Source organism: Sturnus vulgaris, chromosome 3 (genome assembly GCF_052056855.1).
Source record: "Sturnus vulgaris isolate bStuVul1 chromosome 3, bStuVul1.hap1, whole genome shotgun sequence".
NCBI lineage: Eukaryota > Metazoa > Chordata > Aves > Passeriformes > Sturnidae > Sturnus > Sturnus vulgaris.
Genome location: NC_142245.1, coordinates 86267948 through 86294942, shown reverse-complemented (window position 1 = coordinate 86294942; position 26995 = coordinate 86267948). Strand labels below are relative to the sequence as shown.

The following is a 26995-nucleotide window of genomic DNA, read 5'->3' as shown; positions in this document are numbered from 1 at the left end:
TCTTTTACCACTTGGGTAGGAGACAGTCACCCTCTATACCCTTTATTCTCAATTAGGAGACATAAATGATCAAGGAAGTCATTCCCCTCCTTCTAGCACAGGCCCTTCCAGATGGTGATTGAGCTCACTCCAGTCAGACACCTGTCTGAGAACATGGCAAACCACCTTCACCAATGTCTGTTTCTCTCCACTGGCCATCAAGGGCAGACACGGTGACAGGCTCATAACTGAAGATTTTCTTAAGTTTGTGATAGAAATTGCATCTGAAGTGTTTGCTGAAACACAGTGGTTATGGTAAACTTTTCAGGTTCTGCCATTCTCTGCCAGCCAAGGATCACAGGCACCATATTATCTGACCCTGTGGGCTGCCCAGACTGCAGCATGGGGAGCCAGCTTGGAAGAGCTGAGTTTCAAAAACATTACTGAAATGTCCATTTCCCAGGAAGTTTTATATATATATTATATGTGTGTGTGTGTATGTATATATATAATGTGTGTGTGTGTATATGTATAACGTTTTCTTAAGAAAGTATCTGAAGCACCAAGTTTTCTTATGAATCAGGAATTTTCAACTCAACAACTCTAACTGGAAAGCCATTTATTTCTGGACTTTGATATTTGAAGATGAGGCATAAGAGAAACACAGCTATTTTAACACCTGCTTTTAATCCAGTTAATAACTTTGCACCTGATACATTCTTTCCCATTAAGTCAAATTTATGCTAATACTGTCCTGATTAGCAAATACTATTTAAAGCTGGTTTATGGGATGATTTCTGAATAAGGTAGGTGTCTAGTTTTGGTGAATTTCAGCTATCGTATTATGAAGTTCACAAACTATCTCTAAGTGTCTCTGCAAAACAGTGGAATAGCCTGCAGGATGACAAGTAGTGACAATTAGGGAGAGATTTTTCTCATGCTGGGTAAATCTTTGCTTTTACCAAACACAACACAGTCTCTAGTATTGCAAACCACAGAAGTCCAGTGTTAAAGTTACTTTATGGAAAATTCAGTTAACCTTGTGAAACTCACTCAATTCTGAAGAGATAGGTCTTGAAACACAAGGCATGTACTTTAAACAATTCCAAAACTAGGTTGCATAGGCTGTGCACTACAGGGCTTAATGAAGGGTGAAGCAAAGGGCACCGAGCTGACAGGCTCAGCATGACAACTGTGTATCTTCTTTTGATGGAGCAACATCTCTGGCCTCTCTGCACTACATGTCATGGCATGGTGTGGGCAGACCTGAACTCATTCTATAAATCATACTGTATCCTGAAAAAGATCTTTTCTTCCTTTTTTCCCCCTCTGAAAAATGCTTTTGGCAATAACTTCACATCTACAATATTCTGCTACTCTTTAGGATCTGGAAAAAGCAGCAAAGCACAGAAGGGATACATTTTTTTCCTCCTTTAATTCATTTGCGCTCCGAGGGAAACACCTAATGATGTATTTACAGCATGCTGTTTTCAAAGCACTATCTATTCAAATATTAATAACCTATTCTCACCCTATGGTGAAACAGGTGATTTCACATTTCTACTACATTAGACAAGCAGAAGTACTTAGAAGGATAATTTTCAGAGCTGAACATAAGAAGTACATCTTCATGCTCAACAGCTAGAAGATGATATCCCACATCAATCAACACACAGCATCTAGTTTGAAGGCACTAAGGGCAAAAGCACATAAACAAGACAGTCTGCACTTGTGTAGGTTTTTTCAAGCAAAGAAACTGGATCAATAGCCACTTTTCATGGGAAGCATCACTGTATTTGTTTTAGAATCAGAGAAACTGATGCACATTAAACCAATTGCTTAAAGCTATTTGGCACTCTGGCAATATGGCAGGGAGTTTCAGACTACGTGTAACCTACAGGTCAAATCTGTCACATAGAAAAGCAACTACTATTTTCTTCTAAAATGGCAATGCTGCTGCTTACCTAGCACATGAGAATCAACTTCGTGTCCTTTTCTCTCTCTACACACGGCTCTTGCCTTTCTGACAAGCATCCTGTTTCTCAGAGTCCTGGGATAACAGCAAGGAGTAGAAGCTCCCTTTCTAGCTGAAGCTGGTTTTCTCATAAAAAAAAAAATCAAAATGCTGTAATTAAAACCCCTTTGGACTAGAAAACAGTTGTACCCTTGTAGATAAAGTATTCAGGTAGAAGTCAGTCCTGCTTAATGCCACGTTTAAGCAGCCAGGACTATTGTGCTTCAATAATCGAGTCTCTAGGCAAGGGCTGATGGCAAATATTAGGATACAGTAACATTTGTGTTACACACCTTCTGCTGCAGCAAGTCTTTCTATTTTGGCACTGTAAGGCAGCTGGAGCTCAACTTTGCTGGGCCATTCTCTATTTCTGGTTTTAACCCTTAATACCTGCTCCGAGTAGGATGCTAAACCCTCTATTAGAATCATATATTTATACTATACCCTCATTTTGCAAGCTCATACCCAGTAACTCACTGGCCAGGAGACTCCCAGTGTATAGGCAGACCTTAACTCTCTATTTGAGGGCGATCTAAGCACATTTTGCCATGTTAGGTGCTAGTTTAACTACTAATTAACTTGCTGTGTAATATTTTCTTCTTTTTGTTTTTCTGTTGCAACTGTCCTACACTTAGGGGATATTTAATTCACCGTTGTGTCTGAGAAAAAGAAAGCTACAAGAGAATGATTCAGTAATTTAGTGGCTGAGAGGGAAAAGACCTGAATTTCCATCTGCCTCACATAAGCATTTTATAGGCTATATATAGGCTTCAGCTCTTTCCAGAAGGGTTGGATTAGAGGCAAAAAAATGCAGCAAGCTAGAATTGATTTGACAAAAAGGATGTTAGTGGCGAACAGACTCTTGTGACAGAGTACTCAGCAGCGGCAAAGGGACCTGATACAAAATGGAGGAAGGGGACAACAGAGACATTTTGAGGGGCAAAGTGTAGAGGTGCATTCAGTCTTGGTCCCAGAAAATCAGCCTGGGCTGTGCTTTTCTGCAGGTACTTGGGATCCAACTCTGACTTCCCCAGAGCATCCCACCACCCACACAAGAATGGAAAAGCACCAGTTTCCTCACTGTAAGGTGTCTGCTGCCTGTGAAGCTTTATTTCAGACAGAAATACGTACTCTTGGAGAAAGTTCAGAAGGCAAGTTCCTGCTATGGCACTGTGCATTCAATCAAAAGGCCCTAAGAGATTTTTTTTTTTCTCCCCCAGCGCTGGCCTGGAGAAGGAGACAGCTGTCCAAAGGATACGGGGGATCCCAAGGATACAGGGTGTCCATTCCCGCGGACACCGGCAGACCCCTCGGCTGTGTGCTTTGGGGTATTTACTCGGAGCAGCAGAGCCACCGGCTCCAGGACACCCCGGCCCCTCCGAACCGGGCCGGGCCGGGGCGGAGCGGGGCGGGGCCAGGCGCGCGCACAGGTGCGGCGGCTCGCGCCGGGCCCCGCCCTTCCCGCGGGCACCACCTGGGGGGCGGGGTCAAGCTCCGGCGGATGGATACATCACCTGCTGTCGCCAGGTGACCCCTTACCCGCGGGCACCGCTCCGTGACCTTCTAAAGCCAGGACGGCGTTTTTCGCTCTTTGGGAAGCGCCGCATAGGGGCGACATCGCAGCGCGGGCTTAGGGACCCGGCGGACTATTTGTCACCCCCGGAATAAGGGACTGTCGTGGCCAGGGTGGGCGTGTGCGCGCGCCATCCCGGCGGCGGGCGGGGAGGGAGGCGGAGGCGTCCGCGTCCGCAAGTAGATCCGGTTGAGGAAGTCGGCGCTCGCGGCCGCCGGTTCCCGTGGCCGCGCCAGGGCAGGAGCGTTCCCGGCCCCGCTTCAGCCGCGCTCCAGCCCCGCCATGGCCACCCGCTCCTGCCGGGAGAAGGCGCAGAAGCAGAACGAGCAGCACCAGGCCATCCTGGCCAAGCTGCTGCGGGAGGAGGACAACAAGTACTGTGCGGACTGCGAGGCCAAGGGTACGCGGGGCGGAGGGCGCGGGGACCCGGCCCGGGCGCGGCGCTGCCCCGGCGGGTCCCGGCTCGGGGCGGCTGCGGGCCCGGCTCGGCGCCGCGCCACGTCCGCAGGGGCGGCGGGACCGGCGGGCGGCTCCTCCCGACAGCGGGCCCGGGGCGGCAGCGGGCTCGGGGGCAGCGGCGGGGCGGGCAGGCAGACACACAGACCGACAGCCTGACCTTTCCGTGCGAGCCGCGCTCCGCTGTGCCGGGGAGCGGGCTGGGCTGCAGCCGCCTTGTCCTCCAGCGGGGAACCCCCAGCCGGGCTTTATGCAATGACTGGCCCAGCCCTTTCCTGAAGTTTCACGGCCGCGTCCGCTTCCTGCGCTGCCAGGTATCGATCCGGAGCGGGCTATGGCCTTCGGGAAGGGACTGGCCGATGCTGCTGGGGTAGCTGCCAGATGAGTTGAATGTCGAGTGTCCAAAACAATGTATCCTGCCATGCTGACTCAGTCAGAATGCCAGGCTCTGTGAATCTGGGTGTCTGAGTCTGGGTGAGTGTGTCACAGATGTGGCTTTGGCGATGAATGGAATGTTAAAGACTATATCACTGGCAAATCTTACAGTGCTTTAATCTGTTTTTTTTTTTTCTGCACAAAAGTAGATATATTTGCATTTGTGTTTACCTTGGATTCTGTGATGAAAAATTGTAGCATATCCCTCTTTCATATAGAGTCAATTTATTAAGCTCTTACTCCAGGTAAGGTGACTGCACCGTAAGTTATGAAGTGTAATGCTTCCTGAATAGCAATTGGGAGTTCGCACTGTATGATTAATGCCGGAGCTGCCTCGTTCAGTCCTTCTCCACATAAAGTGGAGGTGAACTGTGAGTGAGCTTCGTTTGAGCAACCAGAAATGGCGCTGCGTTTGTAAATTCTCTTCCCATCTCTGTGCAGCTACTTTTTTCACTGTGCACACCAGTCATACCGTGCACAATAAAAAAAAGCCTGTATTATCCTAATATAAACTCATAAAAATAGATGATATGGATTACACCAAAGATAGCGGGTCTTTATATTTTGTAAATAATTCTGCTGAGCCATTTCCTGACAGAGCTCCTCTTGCCCACTGACACCTTGGTTGCCATGTGAATGACTCTTCATAACCAGTAACTTTCTGGGAGAAGCATGTGTGTATATTTTATGTATTATTGACACTCTGTATTTCTTTGCTGAGTGGTGCTTGGTGTTCTTTGCTGATGGAATTCCATATGTGAGTTGTTCTATAACATCGTCCTGAGTCTTGTGTCACTCAGGATTAGAGTCCAGAATTCTCTGATTACTTGTCCTGTATTCTGAGTTTTCTCTAACTCTTGCTTAGTCAAAATGTTTGTAGGTCTCTGTAGCCCTCAGTACTCCTTATCTTTTGCCCTTTCAGTTCAACAGCGCTGACACTTTCAGTTTCCTTTTCCTTTTATTTGCGTTGAGTGTTTTTATTCACTGTTCTTTTCTTTGATGCTTTCTTTTGCAAGATAAAGCTTTGGTGTATCTTGAATTTGTTTTTTTTTTTCCTGTTCAGGTTCTGGAGGACCTACCAGTATCTTGACCAGGCTGTCTTCTGCTAGTACATCTTAATTCAGTTTCCAAATTTCTAGTAGACTATTTTACTTAGGTACCTACTAAAATCTGATGGCATTTTTGAAAGCTTCTTGCTTTTCTCTTTTGCTCAACTTCTCCTTTGCTGTCTCTGTGTATGCCGGAAGCATGGCTTGCTTTCACCCTGTCCCCAGGAAAGCTGGCATGAAAATACTGGGTGATGCAATGTGAGGGACTTGTGGTTTGGTGGTTTCTTTATTTATTCTATTCTTCCCTTCAAGTTTAATTTGCATCATCCTGTTGTAGCAATTTTTATTTTAAATCATGTAATCATGTTAGCTTTGTGGTGCTATCTGACTTTGCCAGTACTGTGTATATTTGGAGTTTTTTTTATAGTTGGATGGAAGAGTGTGGAATTATAAACTTGCTTTAGTTGTGGCTCTTTTAAAGAGACTTGACTGAGATGTGGCCATTTGTACACGGTTTGTGGAGATTTCTTACTTGAGGTTTAGGAAGTTTCCTTCTGAGAAGGAGAATTGTGTGAACAATGTTGAGCTGCCTCCACTACACCCTGAAGTCTGGATTTCTGTATACTTCCAGAAGACAGCTCAGAAAAAAGGAAACATTGTCAGTTGTTAAGTTGAAATTCAAGCTTGTCATGAGCATGCAATGCCACTACTGAACTCATGCTTATTATATTAATTTGTTGAAACTTATTTACCAAAAGAAGTGAAAAGGCTGCAGCCAGCTGTTTTTTTCCGAACGTGTTTCATGTTTAATCCATGGTGTTTGAGTGCTCATGACTTGCTGCTGTCTGGCAAAGCTGTAGTTTTGCTAGTCCTGGAATGCAGAGCTGTCTGAGGCAGCAGCTATTAACGTGGCTCTGTTAACTAACTACAGCCTGCCAGCTGTCTGGCATTCCCCAGCCTGTGAGGTCTCCTTCACCTCTTGCAACACTACCAGCATCCCTTTCATATCTGGTCATGTTTGACATTAGTCTGGAGTTCCCTATGGTCAGTTTCACTGGAGAGCCTCTTTATCCTGGCTTCTGCAGAAATTAACATGAAGCCATTTGTCATTAACATGACAAAATACTTAGGGCTTCTGTTGTGTCAGTCGTAGTTCAGCATGTTTTTAGCTTTCTTAATGCAGTGTTTTGGTTTTTTTTCTTTGAAATGTTGTCCTCTTTAGTTTCTGTTACTTTCCTCTCTTGTGTGAGCTTTGCTCCTTTGTCTGTCCTTTTCCTTTCTGTTGCTCAGTAGGACCTTCCAAGTTCTATTTTGCTTCTTTTTCTGTTCACCTAATTGTGGGTAATAACATCTTCATGATTCACTCTAGTTGTTTTAACTGAGTTGCAGTTGTCTTGGATCTTATTCTGGCAGTACTTAAAAACTGTCTTCAGTATGGTCTTTCAGAGAGCTGTTGGTTCAGCATGGGCACTTAATTGAAACTAATTCCTTTCTCTCACCCTAGATATTGTAGTATCTCTTAAACGTGAAGTATTATATTTACCCTAAGCTTCTTTTCAGGTAGTCACATCCGAAGGTTGTGGAGATCTTGCAGATTATACTTGTATATCTGTTTTAACTGCTATTCTTTGAGGCTCTGGGAATTCTTAAGTAGCTAGATACAATTTAAAATCTTACAAATATCCTTTTGACCCCCAGAAATGTAATGTGGTCCTATTAGCATATTTACCACTCATTATTTTCATTGCATCCACTGTAATGTTACTGTTGAACTCCTCCTTCGTATCAATAAAGCTTTTCTGCTGGTTTTTACTTCTCGCATCAAAAAGGTGATACAGGATCTTACTAGCATCCTGTCACTCACAAGTTACTGTGTTAGCTTTCCTTGCCCAGGTATAGGCCTGCCATATGCATTGCCTGAAAAGAAGTTTGAAGCATGCACCTTTCCAGTATTTATTGCATGCTTGCTCTGTGTAAGAATTAGAAGAGCTATTTCTTGGTCATCCTCAAAATTATTTCTGTCATTAGCAGTGGTCTTTTATCAAGAGCAAATCCATCCTTTGATTTGCCTACCTCTTCAAGTGTGAGGTATGCAGATACATTGGATGGCTTTGTAAGGTGAAGAATACAGCTGAGGACACATCTGCCAGAGTAACATTAAGTAATAATTTGGATTGCTGACCCTGCCAACAGTTTCTGGAAGTGATTTTCCTTCTGTATTTGCCTTTTGCCTGTTTAAATAGCTGCTATGAATCTGACTGTTGCTGCTAAAATGTGTTGGAAACTACCTGTTGTAGGGCCATACGGTAGTTGCCATATGTCACCTTCGAATTGTAAATCTTGCAGCTGTCAGAAAGACTAGATGAATCTTCTGTGGGGAAGAAGCCTGAAAATTAAAAGGTTCTGGAACTGTCTTTGCAATCACTGAGACTTTTGAAAAGCGAGGAGGTTGGGTTGACATTTGACAAGGCAGTTCTTGTCTGTGTACTGTCTGTTCTTTACATCCCTATCTGAATAGCTGTCTGCATAAGGCAATAGATGTCTTCCCAGTGTTATATTACTGTGAAGAAGTTACACTACTGTTTCTGATACTTGTAGGAAATAGTAGAGTATGTTGGCAGTAGCTTAAGTCACCCCAAAGCTTTGAAAGAGAGGCAACTGAAATTACTTTGCATTTGAATTTTTCTTACTTTTCATTTTAGAGGTAGGGTAATGAATATAAGTCGTTTCAATACTGAGATTTGAATCCCTTAAGCAATAACACCTCTTAGAAATCTGTCAAATCAAGCCAAAAAAAAAATAAAGCCAAACTGTTAACATCAATCAGGGACCCTTTTGCTATAGGGCTATAATTGGCTATTTCTAAGTATTTTTATAGTTAGTACCTACTTATAACGTGCTAGAAGTCTCCTAGACTTGTGTTCTTATTGCTTGGCAGCAAGGCTTGTGTTAGGATGCTGATATTAAATGCTGAATCAAGTACTTAGAAGTTGAAGTGTGTGATGAAGCACAAAAGGAGATTCGTTTCAAACATCAGTAGGAACCGTAATCAGTCGTATGTTCCCATTTACAGAGACAGTCACACTAGACCAGGTCAGTTTACAGGCTTGCTTGCTTAGATGGACAGTCTTTTGATTCTGCTGAATATCTTGTCTGCTTCCAGGAAAAAACAATGTGAATGTTCTCTGACGTACCTTTTCTGTCTGTTGTGCTTATATTTGGATGCTGTCTTTAATACCAATGTATTGACTACTGAAGTCTGTAAATTCATCTCAAGAATAATCAAAAAGGCAATTACCTGAGCTGTAAATCAGCTGCTTTTGATTTTTTTTAAACTGTAATCAAGGTAAAATAATATAATTGGAAACTTGCAACCTTAGTGTAAACAATTGTAGATGTTTTGGGCCTTCAGAAAAGGTGACTAAATTTCTGTATCAGAGGAAGTGTTCTGGGTTTGTTTTTTGGGTTTTTAAAAAATGTTTACTTGCTTCATGCCTCATAGTGCTTGAAGCCTGTTTAAATGATCCATTACCAAAATCCTAGTGCAAAGAAGCACATTGACACTGTTGCTTGTTCAATCAGATTAAAATTGGTTTGCTTTGGTTATAATATTAATGTAAATGCTTTTCAGTATTTATAGTTGTACTGTACAGTCATTGAATATCTGTCTGCAACTGAAGAGTGGCAAATACAGGCACTTGAGAGTGTGGAGAGAGATTGCACAGGAAGGATTGTGTTACCAACATTTATGTAGCTAGAACTTAACTTTAGCTTTGCTAACAACTAACCAATTCCAAATGTGGTGTCTTACCAGTGGGGGAGACAAAAAATATAGTTTAAGGGGGCAAACTAGCTATGAAAAGAAATCTGGAGTATTCTAGATATGTTTTACAGCTGTTCAGATTCTCTTGTGTAGACATTCAAGTCTTACATACAATCTCTTCTATGGCTGGGAGAAAAACTTAAATATTTTTGTATGATCATCACGTTTTGTGAAGCTCCTTTCCTGTTTTTGTTTGATATCTGGTCTTTTAACTGTCTTAATCTTGCCTGTATACTTTAATAGATGGTGTACTTCTTTCTTGAGCAGATGGATGACTCTTACAGCTCACTGCCCTCAGCCTGTGTGAGCCATCAGCTTTTGCCTCACTGTCAGTGTAAGAAAGCTTTGTGACAGCTCGTTGAGCTTACACTAGGGCATTGGTTGCTGTACCTCCTCGGGTGAAGGTCTTTCCTGTCTTCCTCCTAAGGTGGAGAAACCCCTGAGAGGACACTAGGGGGAATAGAGCACAGTTGGATTATGCTGGAGGTCAGTTTCACATGTCCTCTCTGGTGCAACTTCTAGCTCTATATTGAAGTTCAAACACAAAGTACTAGTTTATTAGTCGGTGATTGTGCTGTATTAATATTCTGTACCAGTTGTTGCAAATATCAAATGTTACTGCGGGTCGCTTGATTTAAGAAATTGCTGGTATTTCTTTGTGTGTTTCTGTTGCAGGATTCACATTGCTTCTGCAAGATAAGCTTTGTAAAGATCCTGTGAGTGTAACAGACTGAATATGAATCTTTGTATCTCCTGGAGGCCTCTGGCTGTCCAGTGAGGCTGTGCAATATCCTTCTATAAGGAATAATGAAGGCAAAGCATTTTGATTCAGGGTTGGTCTTACTTAAGCTTGGCAAGTGGAATGATACGTCCTGAACTCTAATAATAGTAAGGAACTGTATCACTAGAAGTCCTAGTGATAATCTGGTACTTAAGCTGGTAGTTTTCTGGCCTTTTTGTCAAAGTGCTTTCAGAGACCCTTAGGAACCATAAACTCACTTCTGTCTCTCTTGGGGCTGTATAAGCAGATTTTTTTTTCTGCTTTCCTGCTACTAAATAAAACTACCTCAACGCTCTCATTCCTTGTGCTCTCACCTGTTGCTGCCGCTGGTTGGATGAGACTGAAGCTTAGGAATTAGTTGCTGGTTGCAGCTCTGAGAAGGATAATTATCTCCCCTAAGAAAAGAGCCCTTAAGACACCTTATTTGGTGGGGAAAAAAGTATGGCACCCTTAGCTTAGGACTTCTGAAGGGGATGTTGAAGTGTTGGGTGACACTAGTGGCCCCTGTAAGGAAAGGGGTTGTTTCTATCTCCTGACTCTTGCAGTGCAGAAAAATATTTTCAAGTAAGTCAAAGGAAATATGTTTAGCTTGTAATAGAACAGGGTTATTTGCAAAGTTGAAGGCTTTTTACCCAAGTGGATGCAATCTCTGCTCTTCAGGACTTGAATAAACTTGACTGGATGAGACCCAAAGCAGCATCATGTAACTTTGAACTTAGCATTGCTTTGACAAGAGGCTGGACTAGGTGACCTCCAGAGGTCCCTTTCAACCTAATTATTTCTGTGGCTACTAATAGAAATATTTGAGGGAATTGTTCTTTTTATTTTTTTTATTATGTTGCAAATCTTTAGATTCTCTGAGGTGTATTATACAGATGCAGAAATCCTTACGTGCTTAGTTTGCTGCCCTACATTCAGAAGTTACTGGCAGTCTAAGCTGTTTCTGTTGTGTGGACCATGAGGATTAAAAGCGATTACTGCTATTGATGAGACAGACCATGCTCTTGCCTTTTTTAAGTGCAAAACACCCAGGTTCTTTTGGTCAGGACTACAGGTGTGTGTCTTAGAGTGGTCATGAAGCTGCAGTTCTGCCACTCTTCAGTGACAAGAAAAAGCTGCTACTGCAGGATGCTGTTTATACCACTTATTCCTGAATTTCCTTTTTTGCTTTGTTCCTGAATTTCCTTTTGCGAAATGGAATGATGCTGTCTTCCCTCTTTGGTCTGAATGCTATAAAGAAGAAAGAGCAACTGTGCTGCTGCCTTGAGATCCTTGTACATGATACAGAGGAAGCAATTAGATATATCTTTGTGAGAAGCAGACTTTTAGGGAGGTACTCTTTCCTGGGAAGTGACTCCCTCTTTAATGTATGCATCCTATAGGATTTAAGAGAGTCAATTATCAGACATTACTCAGGGAGTAGTCAGCAGTTGATTTAGCTCAGGTGTCACATTGTCTTAGACTGGCTCAGTAAGGTTCATTTGAGCGTGATTCAGCTTTACTTTAGGAACTCTAGTGCTTCATAGTGTCTCTTGTGGCTGCAGCTAAATTCTCCAAGACATAATGACTTTGCCTTGTGAACAGGTGAAGTTGTTCAGTGATATCTTATTTCCACGTTGAGATTGTTCTGAAGAGTTAGGCTGATGAACCCATGACTAGTTAAATCTGTCTTCACTGTACTGTCAGCAAGTTGTTTTCAGATACTGTGGCAGAGTAAAATGAGTTAGGACTGAGCTATGATTTTTATTGGCATTGCTCAGTGGGATAGCTCACAGCTGGAGTAGTGCAATGGGTATGTACAGGTGCTTAGGAAGGGCAGGCTGGAATGGTGATAATGGAGAGTTGCCATTTGCTGTGAGAGAAGTGGGGCTGCCTGCAGCTTTATCTGGAGATGGGTGAGCCAGTTGGGAGCTTATGGGTCAGGAATAGTAATGAGGGTTTCCTCAGACAACTCAAGCCTAATGTTCACAGGCTTCCTTGCTTATAGGGTGCTTGGACCACCCTTATTATTTTTGGGGGGTAAAGCACAGCAGGGAATAAGTAATCAAGGAAGCTTCTAGAATGCACTGATGCCCATATCTCAATACAAGTGGTTGAAGATCTGTTTCTTGCAAACAAGCAATGACAGGTAGAGGATGTAAAGGTTAGGAGTAGTCTTGGCTGCAGTGGTCATGAGGTAGAAGAGTTCAGGATCTCAGTTGGAGATAGCAAAGAGTAGAATTGCAACCATAATATTCATAAAGGAAGATTTTCTTCTGCTCAAGGACCTTTTTGCAAGAATTGTTTGGAAGATGGTTCGGAGCAGAGAGAGCCAGGAAAGTTGGTTGACTACTTCTTTAAGCTGTAGTGTGGCATATTGCAATAAATAGGAAATGGTACAAAGGCACCAAGGGTCCTGCTTGAATGAATGAGCTGAAAAAGCTCAGACATAAAAAGGAAGCATATAACAGGTGGAAGCAGAAACATGTGGCCCAGGGAGAGCCTGGAGACATCAAACGTGCAAATGTGTCTAGGTCAGAAAGTCAATGTCCATGTGGAGTCTAGTCTTACAAGGTGTATGTGAACGGCAACAAGGGAGGCATTTACAGATAATTGACAGAAAAAGAGTGGAGAAAATGTAGACCTGCTGCTGAACCTGGAGTGGAAATGCTCATAAGAGATATGGAAATATCTGAGACTTTAAAGTCTTCTTCACTTTGTTCTTAGCCAGGAGTGAGACGGTGGCCAAGGTAATTTTGTGGTGACTCTCATTAACTAAGGTCATGGTGACTGGGGGAATGCATTTTGGGGGCTGAACTCAAGCAAATGTCCTTACTATCTCTGAAGTGGGCCAGAAGGAACATCTAGGCAACTGTACAGTCAGCTTTGCCTCTGTTCCTGGAAAAGTGACAGACTGAATAATCCTGAAAACACATGAAGAAAAATGATGGGCAATAGTTGTTATGGATTAATCAAGAGGCTGTAGTGTGTGACCAGCCTGGTGGCGGCCTTCACACTGAACTAAGCAAGATGACCAGCTTGGTGGATGAGAGCAATGGGTGTTTTCTTACCTTGACCTTTCATGTGGTTTTGGAAACTGTTTTGTAACTTCTTCTTTGGTAAGTTGATGAAATGCTTTCTGGATCAAGACATAGTGAGATGGATTGAAAATAGCTTAGAGGCTAAAATGCCAGGCTCAGGGTGGTGATCAAATCCTAAAGTTGAGTGGGAGGCCAGTCCCTTTTGGTGTAGCTCAGGGGTTGTTATTGAGGCCAGCAGTCTTTAACATCTTCATTAATAACCTGTGTGACAGGATAGACCCCTCCCTTGGCAAACTTGATGAGATGCAAAACTGGGAGGAGCAGTTGATAAACCAGATGGATATGCTGCTACTGGGGAACAGGCAAGTGAACAAGTGGAAGAAATGAGCCAACAGGAATGTTACGACGTTCAAGGAAGGCAAATGCAAAGCTCTGTCCCCAAGGAGGGGGTGTTGGTGGTGCAGAAGAGATGCTGTGGATCAAGTATTGGTGATGGATCAGTCATGCACCCTTGCCACAAAGAAGGCAAACAACATCTTGGACTCAATTTCCAGAAGAGAGTGGTCAGTGTCTGGGGGAGGAGATCCTTTCCTCAGCACTGCTGAGACTGCTTCTGTAGTGCTGTCCTGTTCTGGGCTCCACAGAGAAACAGGGACAGACTGGAGCAAGTCTAGCAAAGTGGCATGAAGGGGTAAGTCAGTGTGCCTTACAGCATAGTAGAGGCTGAGAGCACTGAGGTTGTTTAACCTGGAGAAGGCTGCTGGGGGATTCTTATGCTTGTGTGTAAATACCTGGTGACAGAACGTAAAGATCATGGAGGCAGACTTGTCTGTGATAACTAGTGATAGGACCAAAACGCAATGAATACAAATTAAAACACAGAAAATTCTACTGAAAGGTAAGTTGTTTTGGTCTGAGGCTTGTTTGTTTTACTCTAGGAAAGGCTGAATAGGATCAGGTTACCTGGAGAAGCTGTGGAGCGTGCAGTGTGGAAGCACCAAAAATCTGACTGGGAACAGCCCTAAGCAGCCTGCTGTGTTTTCTGTGCTCTGAGCACCAGGGCTTGGACTAGCTGATCTTCCAGGGTCCCTTCCAGTCTCTGCTACTTCAGATCTATTTCAGCTGTTGAATCCCTTACAAGCTGACAGAGAAGTCCCACTGCAGATACCATGTAATTTGTTTCCTGTTTCTCCCCAGTGTGCAAGTATCAGTTTGTGTCAATTCAAAATAGATTCTTTGTTTAAAATCGAAGTCCTTTATGAGAAAGTGATTAAATAGTAATAAATGCAGACTGTAGTAGAGATTTGAATTTTCAAGAAATACAGAAATCTTCCTGTTGTTTATATACATCCAGAGACAAAAAGGACCAAATCTAGCTATTTGAAGCAACTGGGAATTGAGATGCTGTGGTAAAAGGGTTACTCATATCTTGTGTTTGACTGTAATGTTTGAGTCTAGCTAGGAGAGTATCTTCACAACTTTAACTGCTCTGTAGAGCTGGTAGAAAGTTGCTTAGAGCAAGTGTCCCTTGTGTCAGAAATTCCCTTGGACCTTGAAACTACTGGTTTGAACTCCATGTTATGACTAACAGCTATTTCTTCTGAAGACTGGGGCAAAAAAGAAACTACTACAGATTCCTGTTTTTCTTCCGTTTGGGCCTCATATTTGATTAATGTTTGCTGAGAGCTTGAGCAATATTAGTTCTCTTAACATTTTTCTCTTGAATGGCTTCACAAAAATCCATTCAAACAAAACTGCTTTGTCTTTATGATGACTTGGCAAATTTAAAATTTGAATGATACTTACTTATATTCATCTTTGTTTACAATAGACTCTATGTGATATATTCCTAACTCCAGCTTATCTTCCACTGTCTTGTCTTGATCACTTGTTGCTTTCCATTATGCTATAAACATGTATGTTTGATTATGTATTCTCAAGGAGCTCCTGCCCAGTGTTATGAAACAACCCAGTTAAGAAAACCTGAGTTCCTGCCTTGTTTCCTGCTTGTCCAAAATACTGATGAGATTTGTCTTCCTCTGATCAGAGAAGCCACATGCTTTTCTGCTCTGAGGTAATGGTCTGAAGAGGAGGAGGAGCGTGGAGGAACAGAGAATATCCCTGTGCTGCAAGTCTGTGGTATATGTGGATATAGAGAGTGCTGATGTTGGAGCTTATGGAGTTGGTGGCAAGTTTTATGGGGGAAGCTGATCTGTGTGTCTTTTGTGTTCTGCCTGTCTCAGTAGTCTTAAACTGTCAGTTGCTCCTTTCCTGTCTTCAGGAAAGGTTTGTTTCAGGTAGGTGATGGGGGAAAAGGAGGTAGAGACTGTATCTCAGTGCCTGTAAGAGTGGAGCAGTGGACAGCCATGTGTGATAGTTGGAGGCAATGTTGCCAAGCAACTGACTTTGCAGGTATGGTTTGGTAAAGGAGCAGTTCTTTCTCTAAAAGCTGTGCCAGGCTATGATTTTGTGTTTAAAAAAGAAGAGGAAAAAAAGAGTAGGTAACTTTCTCTCTTGCATGGATGAGGAAAGGAGTGCAATATTTCACATTCAGCTATTGATTACTCTATAGTATTCTAATGCATTTTTACTGAAGTCTTTGAATGGAAATGAATAAAGTTTCATAGTACAGGACTTCATTGGTAGGATTAAAGGCAGTAGTAGTCCTATAAGAAATTCTGTAAAAGACAATGGAAGTGGTTAATCATGTAACCTGGTATTTCTGAATGCAGCTGAATCCACTTGTAGGTGGATTCAAAACATGGCAGTGAGGGACAATCAGGAATTAGGATAATTTGAAATTAGCTCCTTGTAATGTATGCTGAAGTCATTTGGGTTTGTCGTTCATAGCAATTTATAGATGTGAGCAATGTATTGATGAGTAATGATGATTTTATAATATAGGGACTGATAATTCCATTAAGATGTATATATATGGAGTATTTGTTCAGTTACCTGTTACATGTAGAATGACACAAATATCCCTTTAAACTTGGCAAATGCACGCTTTATGTGCACCCTTTAGATCTTCAGAGGAAGTGTGCTTTCACACTTCGGCAGGGGTGAAACCAGAGAGACATGTCAGACACTGAGTGGAGGCTTTTTGGTCCTTGTTCTCATTGCCAAGTGGTACCTGGGTTATCCTAAAGGCTAAATGCATAGAGCTGCTTTACCGGTATTGTCTGAGAGGGGGCAAACTTTCCACAGCAGCGCTCATGATGCTGTCCTTTGCAGCTCTAGAGGGGTGTTGATGACACACGAGTATTTTAGCCGGTGCTGAGCAGTGCAAGTGCAGCATCAAGGCTGTCTCTTCAGCCTCCCCCCAAAGGCCACTGGACTAGAGGCAGGTGAAAGTTTGTGAGGGGATGTAGCCAAGACAGCTGACCCAAACAAACCTAAGGGATAGGTTATAAGTTACACAGTAAAAGCTAAGAGAAAGCAAGGGGATGGAGAGGTTTTGTTGTTAGGCTGTTTGTCTTCCAGAGCAACCAACTGTGTACTGAGACCGTGCTTCCCAGGAAGTGGATATCACCTGCTGATAGGAGAATAAATATTTTTCTTCTTACTTCTGCACATGGTCTTTTCTTTATTAAGCTGCTTTTATCTTGACCCATGGGGTTTTTTATCTTATTTTCTCTTCTTTGGTGAGTGCATGATGACCAGACAAGGTTTATCCACCACAACTGATGAGGATTTCTTGTGTTTTCTAAGTACAAAGTAACTGTCTTTCTCATTAATAAAGACTATGAAGCCTTGGTTCAATTTTCTAGGTGTTCTGCAGCATAGAGTAAGCAACTTCTGAAAGAAGTGGTGCTAAATACCCCTTGACACTTGTCTTGTACACTGTGATTTCTGTGGAGCTTGGGTGTTCATGGAGTCCCTGCTTAAAAAAGGTTACTCCAAAAATATATTTATAGAACGAAAGGATTCTGTCAAGTATTTGGTTATAAGTGAGAATTTAAAAAAATACAACAGATCCAAGATCTCATGCTTGAGAGTCTTGCAGAGTTTTGAGAGCATATTTGGAGAATTGATAACTTTTCAAGCAACGTTAATCTTACTTTGAACTCGTACTCACAATTCTGTATTCCAGACTGAATGCAGCTGACTGCTTTGGTATCGTATTCCATTTCTCTTCTGGCGTCTGAAGAAAATTATGTTTTGAGGAAAAATACTGTACAGCCACAACTTATTTTCTTCTCAAAGTACAGAAGATCATTTTGGAAAAATAACTTGCACAAAAAGCCCTCCCAACTTTCTCTCTATTTTTTTGAAACGCAAACCTAGTTAAATCAGCTGTGAAGAACACTACTTAAAAGTAAATTTGTTCTTTCCTTTCTTAGTTGCATGTAGCTGATATAATGATGTCTGAGCATTGATGATTGTCTGCCATGCTGGAATGTTTAACTGTGTTAGTTTGAATTATATTTAATTTAGTGTCATCATGTAGGAGACCTGTGTAGTTTTAGGAAGCAAGAAGATGCCTTTAGAAAAATGCAAAGCACGCTTAAGCCTTGAATGTGTGGCATGATGCATTTGACTCGGATATAAATAAGCTACTTTGTGGTTTAAAAGAATACAATTTTCAAATACTGGACTGAGTTTTTCCTCAAATAGATGATGAAATATACCTTGGAGCTGTTCAAAAGAACTGAACAAAGCCCTAAGCAGCATGATCTAATTAGACCTGATTGAAACATCAGGTTAATCTAAGTGACCTCAGGAAGTCCATTTATGCCTAGATTATAGGTTTTTGTTTACTGACTGAGGAAATACAGAAGTCGTTTAACACCTGCTCTTTAAAAGATGCATCTCACAGAGCATAGATACCTTCTGTTGTGTGTATTGGTTCAAACTCAGCTTCAGGGAAGGGTGTTGAAGCACTCCAAGGTGTGATCTGTTTGCTGAGACTTGGGCAGAGTGCAGTATTGGGGTGTAGCTACCCCGACATGCAGGTCCTGGGCATTTGTGGGAAGGGTTTGTATCTATGACACTGGAGCTTCAGGTGAAGAAAAGGTGTTATTCTGCCTGTCCTCTTCAGCCTTCTTTTCCCCGCTCTGCTAATTTAGTATCCTCAGCTCCACTGAAAGTTCTGGTCTGAAGATTTTTATATATATATATATATATATATATATATATATATATATATATATAATATCATTGCAGTAAACTTGGGGGTCAAGACTAGAGTTACATTTGTAACTGCAGACCATTTATATGCCTGAAAACTGTGGTATATTAGTGTTTGAGGGTTATAGGCTCTCTGTAGGTAAGAGATGAATGGTGCAGCCTAAAAATCTACTTGACTGATCTACAATAACCTGAAGAGGAAGTGAGACAGTATGTAGAGAAGTAATGCAGGTGAATGTCTGCAATTAATGTGGATTTTGTGGATGTGGATGCCAGTGGGATGGCAGAGAGACTCAGAAGAGTGAGAAAACTCATGAGTTGAGATAAAGACAGGTAAAGCAAAAGCTGTGCCCACAAGCAAAGCAAAATGAGGAATTAATTCACTACTTAACATCAGCAGGTGGGTGTTCAGCCTTCTCCAGGAAAAGCAGGATTCCATCACATGTAACAGTTATGTTAGTTACTCATTCCAGCTATCTCCTTTCTTCTTCCTACTCCAGCTTTTATTGCTGAGCACAGTGCTGTATGCGATGTCCCTTTGGTTAGATGGGGTCAGATGTCTTAGCTCTGTCCCCTTCTGGCCTCTCACTCACCCCCAACCACCTCACTGCGAGGACAATCTGAAGAGCAGAAAAGGCCTCAATGTTATGTAAGCACTGCTCAGCAATAGCTAAAACATTGGTGTGTTATTGACACTGTTTTGGTCACAAACTCAGAACACACCACCATATGGCTTTCTATAAAGAAAATAAACTCCATCCCCACACAAACGAATATAGCAGAGAGGATTGGTACCAGAAGCAATCTGGCTGGTCATTATAGATTAATTCAATGTGTTTCTATTGTCTAGAACCTGAAATTTGGCACTTTGCTCATGGCTTGGACAGGTGTACTTTTCACTCAATATAAACTGAGTGGCCAGGCCCAGAGAGTGATGGAGTCACATCCATCTGGTCATTAGTGGGCCTCTACAGGGCTCAGTCTTTAGTCCAGTCTTGATTAATATCTCTATCAATGATGTGGATCAGTGGGTTGAGGGCACCCTCAGTCAGTTTAGAGATGATCCCAAGTTGGGTGGGACTGTTGATTTGCTGGAAGGGGGCAGGAAGGCTCCACAGAGGGATCCCAACAGACTCTATCAATGGACTGAGGTCGGTTGTATGAGATTCAACAAGGCCAAGAGCTGGGTCCTGCACATGGGCCACAGCAATGCCCTGCAGTGCTACAGGCTGGGGGAAGAGTGGTTGGAAAGTTGCCTGATGGAAGAGGTCCTGGAGGTGCTGGTGACAGCAGCTGAACATGAGCCAGTGTGTGTGCAGGTGGCCAAGAAGGCCAGTGCATCCTGGCCTGTATCAATAAGATTGGCACTCTTGGCACTGGTGGGGCTGCACCTCACATTCTGTGTCCAGTACTGGGCCCCTCACTGCAGGAAGAATTTTAAGATGCTGGAGTCAGTCCAGAGAAGGGCAGCAGAGCTGGTGGAGGATCTGGAATGCGAGTCCTGTGAGGAGCAGCTGAGGGAGCTGGGGTTGCTCAGCCTGGAGAGGAGGCGGCTCAGGGGCCCCCTAATCACTCTCTACAGCTCCCTGAAAAGAGGTAGGCAGGTGGAAGTTGACCCTTTGTCCCAGGCAGCCAGTGACAGGACCAGGAGGAAATGGCTTCCAATTATGCCAGTGAAGGTATAGATTAGAAACTGGGGAAGATTTCTTCACTGAAAAGTTGGCCAGGCATCGGAACAGCCTGCCCAGCTCCACTGCCTGAAGTACTGAATCATCATCCCTGGAAGAATTAAAGAACAGGTAGATGTGGTACTTGGCTGTGTTTGGTTAATGGTAGAACTTCAAGATCTAAGATGTGTTTTCCAGCCTTTAAGACTCTGATTCTGTGGCTGTTGGATAAAGAAACTTGAATCTCTGGTTTCTCTGCATCTTTTTTCAAATTTTGGTTCTTGTTGGAGGGTTTATGGGGATGCATTTTACCTTCTTTGTTATGTACAAGAAAGCACATCTGTGTAGTCACTGAGGACTGCATAGAGGTTGTACAGTTCATGGAGTGTTTAGTTAAGGATCTCTTCAGTAATATTTGAGGAAGAATGGTAAAGGGAAGCTGATTAATGCAATTGCTAGGTAATGTCTCTGGTAGAGAAAGGTTTATTCTTGTTAAGGGCAAACAGGCTACATTATAAGCCTGTCTTGCAAATAAATCTTATCTCTGAGGTTTTTGTTGTAGTTAAAGGAAGAACTTCAATTATTGACTGAAGGGTTTTTTTGAAGCAGGTGCTTATATAATCTTTATCTTTTGCCTGGGTATGCAGAGGGGCTGTTACAGCTAACAGAGTGGTGTAGATTTATACATTTCTTTTCAGCGATGCTTTTACTTAATGCTTAGCTATCAGCTTATGAGAACATTTTGTAAGAGCTCACTGTTCCCCAGTTTCCTTTTATTTCTCCATATAAAAGGAATATAAATTGTAAACTTAAAACAGTAAGTGTTTTAGCATTTCCTTGCTGACAAGGGAAAAATTGCAGTCAAGACCTGCTCCAGAAGCTTTTTACTAATACTGTAATATGCTACATAACCTTGTCTTTTTTAGAAAGTACCAAATGCTGCTAACAAGAAATGACAGCTTGCACACCTTATTCTTGCAGCCTGAACTCTGACACAAACAGTCTTCACGAGTGAACAGGCAGGATAAAATGGGAGCACTACCCCTTAGCCAAATTGAAATTTTATTTCTGAAGCTGTTAGGTTATTGAATGTACCAGGGTTGGCACCCCTGTCATCTCTGATACTTGGGGCACTGACTTTACTTTCCAAAGGGTGCTGTAGCACCCACAAGGCTGGTAGGAGTGCTGTGGCTGTGTCCTGTGCACTCTGCATGTGTTCGCCTGGTACAGTCATAGACAGATGCTCAGGCTATCCAAGTGTGGTTGCCAGCCCAGGGTCAGGAGCTGCTCTTGTGATAGTTCAGAAGTTGTTTATGATTCTGCTTGCCTAGGTAGTGTGAGGATGGGTGAAATCTGAGGTGTGAAGTAATGCCAAGTCAGGAATGCAAACTTTTGGAGATGGTTTTAAAGGAAGTTTCATTGCAAAACGCTGAGTTAAACTGATATTTTCATTAAAAATAAGTGTTTTAATTAGATGTTGTTTTTAAATCCTGTAATCTCATTTCTAAGATAAATAGGGGGTCTTGGTGATGTCTTAGGGGACAAATCTCAAAAAAACATCATAATCTCAATTTTCTCAATAATTACGTGAGATGAGATCAAGTGTGTATTTCTGTACATAACTTTATGGTGAACTCCATTGTATTTTATTTCACATCTTAGCTTTTATGTCCTATAATCACCTAATATTTGATAAAGTTACTTTATTTTGGAAAAGGAGGCTTATATTCTCACAGTCAAAAGGAATTTTTTTGCCTTATTAACAAATAGTCAGCTACTAAAAATATTTCACTTTGTTGCCTTAAAAGATTGCTTGTGCCAAATGGCTGTTAGACAAGAAAAAGACCTGTTCATTTTAAGAACAAACTGACATTACCTGTTTCTCTGATAGCTGATGTAACCAACCAGTTCTTTAATTTACAAACTGCGCTTTCATATTCCACACTTAATTTTCTGTATAAAGCTTTTTCTGTTTAAAATTACTTGGATGCATTCCAGAATTCAAGTTGTTATGAAGCTAGCCACTTGATTTTGTGGCTTAAGCATAGAATTGAAGGAACATTCATGTCACTGTACTTCTTTTCTAGTTGAGGCTTGATACAACCCTTGTAATTTCTTTGAAATGCTTTTAGCAGATTTTGATGCTACAGGAGCAAGTGGATAAGTGAGCTGAAGGAATAATTGAAACTGATACATATTTCTTCTGCTGACTTGTAGAGGTGGGACAGGGTTGTGCAGGGGTGGAATTCCATTCATGATACTTCTATAGAGCCTATTTGGAGTTATGAATAGGCCTGCACTTCATGGGTTTTTTGATGGCTTTCATGAAAAATGGTTATCCAAACCAAAAGACAAACTTGGAAGAATTTTGTCCATGGAACTCTTTACCACCTACCAGACACTGGCTAAAAATAGCTAAACAATGCCTCCAAGGCTTGTCTTCCCACTCTTTGTGCAGTATACCTTGAACCATATGAATCCAGCTGCTATTAAGCTGGGCTTTGGAACAGTGTACTTGAGTTGTCTGCCTTCAGTGCAACTTCATGCTGTTGAGATTGATTTTATTGAAAAATATGAAAACAGCCTTGTAAAAACAGCTCTTGTTTGAACTCCTGTCATGCTTTTATAAATGTGGTAAATGTGAAGTTCTCAAATTCTGGTCTTGACTCTCCTAACACAGGCTTACTAAGCCAGCTGTAAGAGACTGCTAACACCTGCCATTTATGCCCTTTGCTGCATACTTTGACACCTTAAAAGACTGAGCTTGTGTGATTTTTCCTAGTCTTGGGGTATGGAGATAAAACAAGCAAGCCTCTTCTACTGTGAAGGAATTATGCCTAATGTGGGGAGTGACATGAGAACATGCTTCAGGCTATTTGTTCTGTTTAATCAGAAAATAATTCAGTGGATCAAGTGATAAGTAAATAGCCCTTTATCAGCAGTCTCAAAAGACTTAAGGTTCAAGGACCTTGAAGAACATTTCATAGAATAAAGATTCTTGTACTGTGGTTCTTGCATGATTTCCTTTGCTTCAAGATATTTATGCAAGATCTTTTATTCTTTCAAAGATTTGCTTAATTCACAAAGTCTGTTTCAGGGACATTAACATTGCGATTAAGCTTTTTGTGTTGGGGGTGAGTGGGTGCTGTTTTCTTGAAGGATTTGTTTCAAACTCCCTATCCAGCCCAGGATGTGAACCAGAAATGGAGATGGTGGATCTACCTTTTGTATGAAAAACTAAGCAATTGCCAATTAAATTAGTAAGAGATGGTCTTTGAACCAGCAGGATTAGACTGAAAATGCATGGTAGTAAATTATTTGTTTGGAGCACTTCAGTATTATTTTGATTAAATTGCTATCTCTAGAGTATTATCTTTTGAGGAGAGAAACTTGGAGGAATCTCTTTAAGTTCTGCCTTGTTCTTTTGTTCTTCCCTGAGTAGCCACTAAAGAAGGGACTATTTTGTGTTGACGCTGATCTTCTTGTATTGAATTACATTACATAAAATTCAACTGCTGCTTACTTATTTTCCTTCTTTTCTCTCTACCTGCTAGTAAGGGTGCTTGTCTCCTGTTTGCAGTCTTTATTTGTATCTCATCTTGGAGAAGTTGCACATGTTTTCTAAAGATATTCTTTCCTAACTTCGTTGAAATCTTGAGTAGCAAAACACTTGAGCAGTATGAATTTGGTGTGGGAGTAATGCAGAGAGAGAGCACTGCATGGGTATGCTTGGATTGATGCAACAACCGAGGCTTTCTTTGGCCAAAAGTGATGGCTTTTGGGAACTGGCTATCAACCACTCAGGATGAGGCGGGTGTGTAGATTTTCTTGTAGTTAATTCTCTGTTCCACAAGATGGAGCCAGTTCTTTGGCAAATCAAGTCTGTCAAACAGCAGCGGAATTTGGGGAAACAAATGAGAATTAAAGTAACTTCATTGTGCTTTATGGGTAAAGGATAGGCAGGGCGCTGTTGAGAGAAAAAAGGACTTGTAGTCTGTCAGAAGTCTTTAAAGATGTTTGCCCAAGATAAGTTTGCTACAAACAGTATTAGAGATGCAAAGTTAGTCCTCTGTTATGTGTAATAATTTGCTTCTCTCCTTGTAGAATTTCTAACTGGTAACTGTAAGAATGTAAAGTGAAAACTAACTGTGTTTATGTGCCTCTATCATACAGGCCTTATTTAAAGCTAATTTTTAACAAGCTTTCTCCATTTAAAACTTTGTCTCAAAACTTACTACTTTCATGGCAAGCTAGTTTTATGCACGTGTTGTAAAGGATTCAGAATTGTTTGCTGAGATATAAAACGGTTGTCTTCCTTTTGACATATGTAAAATTGAATGGCTTCATGCTTGCTTTTTTCACCCCAGTTCAGACCTCTGTTCTCTCTAGAACTTTAGATGTTTCCTAAGAGGGGTCAGCACCTGTATTGAGCAAATGAGTGTTTCAGTATTAACTGCAGTTACAGTAAGCTGAACAGGTGGTGGTGGACTGATGGAGGGAAGAAAACTCTGCACTGGTGTAGTAAGGGAAACAACCATCATTCAACTTCATAGTCAAATCTGCAGTGATCTTATTCTTGCTCCTTTGTGGAGGTCTCGCAGTTATGTCATGTTCAAATACTTTTGTTTTCTTTTACATCGTTTTAGTTTGTTCTGGTCTCCACTGCCTGATTTTCTTTTAATTTCCTTTTTCCTTTTTTTTTTTTTCCTAGCATGTTTGTGTGACAGGTTCTCCTACTCCAGCCTAGTCTTGCCTGATAGTATAACATTTTTCGCTAATTTCTTAGTGCAGGTGGAAGCTGAGTAGAGGATGGAGTGTTGACTGAGATGTTTAAAACAGTTAAAAATTTTTTTTTAACTAATCAAAGGAGAGCTAAAGCAATGTTTCACACTGTATTGACTGCTTGGATTCATATACAGTTAGTATATGAGGCTTTCACATATTTGGTAATGCTGATAAAAGTACTTTTTCCTCAGCATTTTAAATGAACTGTATTGTGTAAGCCTTGTTTCATATCTGACGCAGTACTATGCGTGTGCTGATGCTCAACTTGAGCAGCTGGAGTAAAACTTAAATCTTGGACATAGAAACACTAATGTAATTGGTATTTTGTTTCCTTTGAAAATGCACTATACGGACTTCAGCATTACAATTCCCCTCATTATTTTTGCCCAAAGATGTATGTCAGCTGTACTCACAAATAAATAGTCTTGTCATGTAGAAGTGCATTAGGAGAGTTTGTCAGCAATGTGTGAATTTTTATTGTGGCTTCTTCAATCAGCTTCTGTCTAAAATAGTGGACCAGAACACATGGTCCTTACTCAGTGAGTTAATGGAGACAGAAAGTGGTGTTTGGGAGTATGTGCACAAACACTAAGCACGTGTGAGGTATGAGTGCAGTTTAAATAATATGAAGGAGAAATCTGTCATCAAAATTGTATCCTGAAAAAAGAAAAGTGTGAGGGAAAAGTGGGAAAGATTTTGAAATATGTTGAGAGAGAAGCTTTCACCTCACCAGAGAATATGTAAAAATGATGCCTTTTTCACAACATTCACACTTTGATGTGCACTTTAGAATGGAAGAATGGCATGTGAGATTGGATAACTTTTTCAGCAATTTAAAAATTGGCTTGAAATCAACTTATCTGAAGACTTTTATCTAAAATTATGTAAATTGCTTTCAGGCTATCTCTTTATTGCTTAAGATTTAAACAGCTGAATTTGGTTTTTGAAATGTTCACGGCTTTTTAGTAGCGGTAGATATTTCTATGAGTAGGGAGAATGTTGGTTCTATACAATAACTATACTAGCATGGATGTCTACTGTAACTGGAAATAAACTCTCCAGGTTTTTTCTTAAATTCATGAGTTATCGAAATCCTCTGAAAACTTAAAGATGTAACAGGCTACATTGTTTCTTGGTGGCTACATATTTCATTCTTAGAGCCCATATGGTCTCTAATAAAGACTGCTTAAATGGTTAGTGGTGTTTCTATACACCTGATTGAATTCTAATATATATTTGGGATGTCCCTTTGGTCAGTTGGGGTCATATGCCCCTCCTGGCCTGTTGCTCACTCTCTGCCTGCTGAGTGGGGATGGGAAAGTGATCCTTGACTCTGTGCAAACACTGTCCAGCTGTAACCAAAGCATTACTGTAACCAGCACTGTTGTGGTCACAAATCCACAGCACATCTCCATAGGACTTGCAATGTAGCAAGTTAATTCCATCCCAGCCAAGCCCAATATTGGGAAATGTTGCTTGGTGTTTTCCATTTAACATGGAATAGCCAAGACTCTAGATTAACTTTTGTGAAGCCATAGGGTGGCTCAAATCCACCTTTCTGTTTGGCTCTTATAAGAAACTTGCACTTGTGCTGTGTTTAAATTTCCAGTCAAAACGAATCACTGCTTTTTATGAAGGTAGCTGAGTTGCAATTGTCAGTAAGACTAAATATATGCGATAAACCTTGTGGGCCTAAAAAAAAAACCTCATTATTTTAAGGATTCCTTAAATTGTACATGACCTAATGCATTCATAAATAATCTTGTCATGATTTCTCTTGAATACAACACACACCTTCATAGCCACCTGCTAAGAACTGAAATGGGAATTCAGGTCTAACCAGTAGATGATGTATAGAAATATGGAAAAGAAAGTTTTGAGTGAAGAAAAAAAGTATTGATTCTTATCTTGGAAGCAGCAATCTGTCTTAGGGTTGCTGAAGTTTTTTTCCTTTGTTCAGCTGGGCAGTGTTCCAGGGACTTAACAGTATTCTAGTTGTACAATTTAATATAAATATTGGTCATTTTCAGTCCTATGGCTTTTTTCTTAAGGTTAACTTCGGTAAAGGATGAAAGAGACTGAAAATATTTTCAAGCAGTTATCTGTATCTTAGATAACTGAAAAAGTAACTTCAAGTGTATTTTTATACTGGAGTGGTGCAGCAAGCTGCTGAAGTGCACATTGGCACTTCTAGTAAAAATTCATGGCAAGTATTATTGGCTGACTGAAGTTGCAGTGTATAGTGCAGTTCTTGGTAGATAAGATAGCATTACTAATGACATC

At 41.3% G+C, this 26995-nt stretch overlaps 1 protein-coding gene across 5 annotated transcripts in view; it reads left to right on the top strand.

Annotated features, from left to right (window-relative positions):
- The first annotated feature begins 3589 nt into the window (after window positions 1–3589).
- The window catches only part of SMAP1 (small ArfGAP 1), a 90379-nt gene continuing 66973 nt past the window's right edge, over window positions 3590–26995 (top strand). For 3 of the 5 annotated variants that reach the window (XM_088162214.1, XM_088162213.1, XM_088162212.1), the window contains exon 1: window positions 3592–3966. In XM_088162214.1, the coding sequence (XP_088018340.1) occupies window positions 3849–3966 (118 nt within the window). In that variant the 5' untranslated portion in view covers window positions 3592–3848. Of the gene's footprint in view, window positions 3967–4326; window positions 4497–26995 lie in introns of those variants that run through there. The other 2 variants (XM_014870241.2, XM_088162215.1) reach the window with 2 other exon arrangements.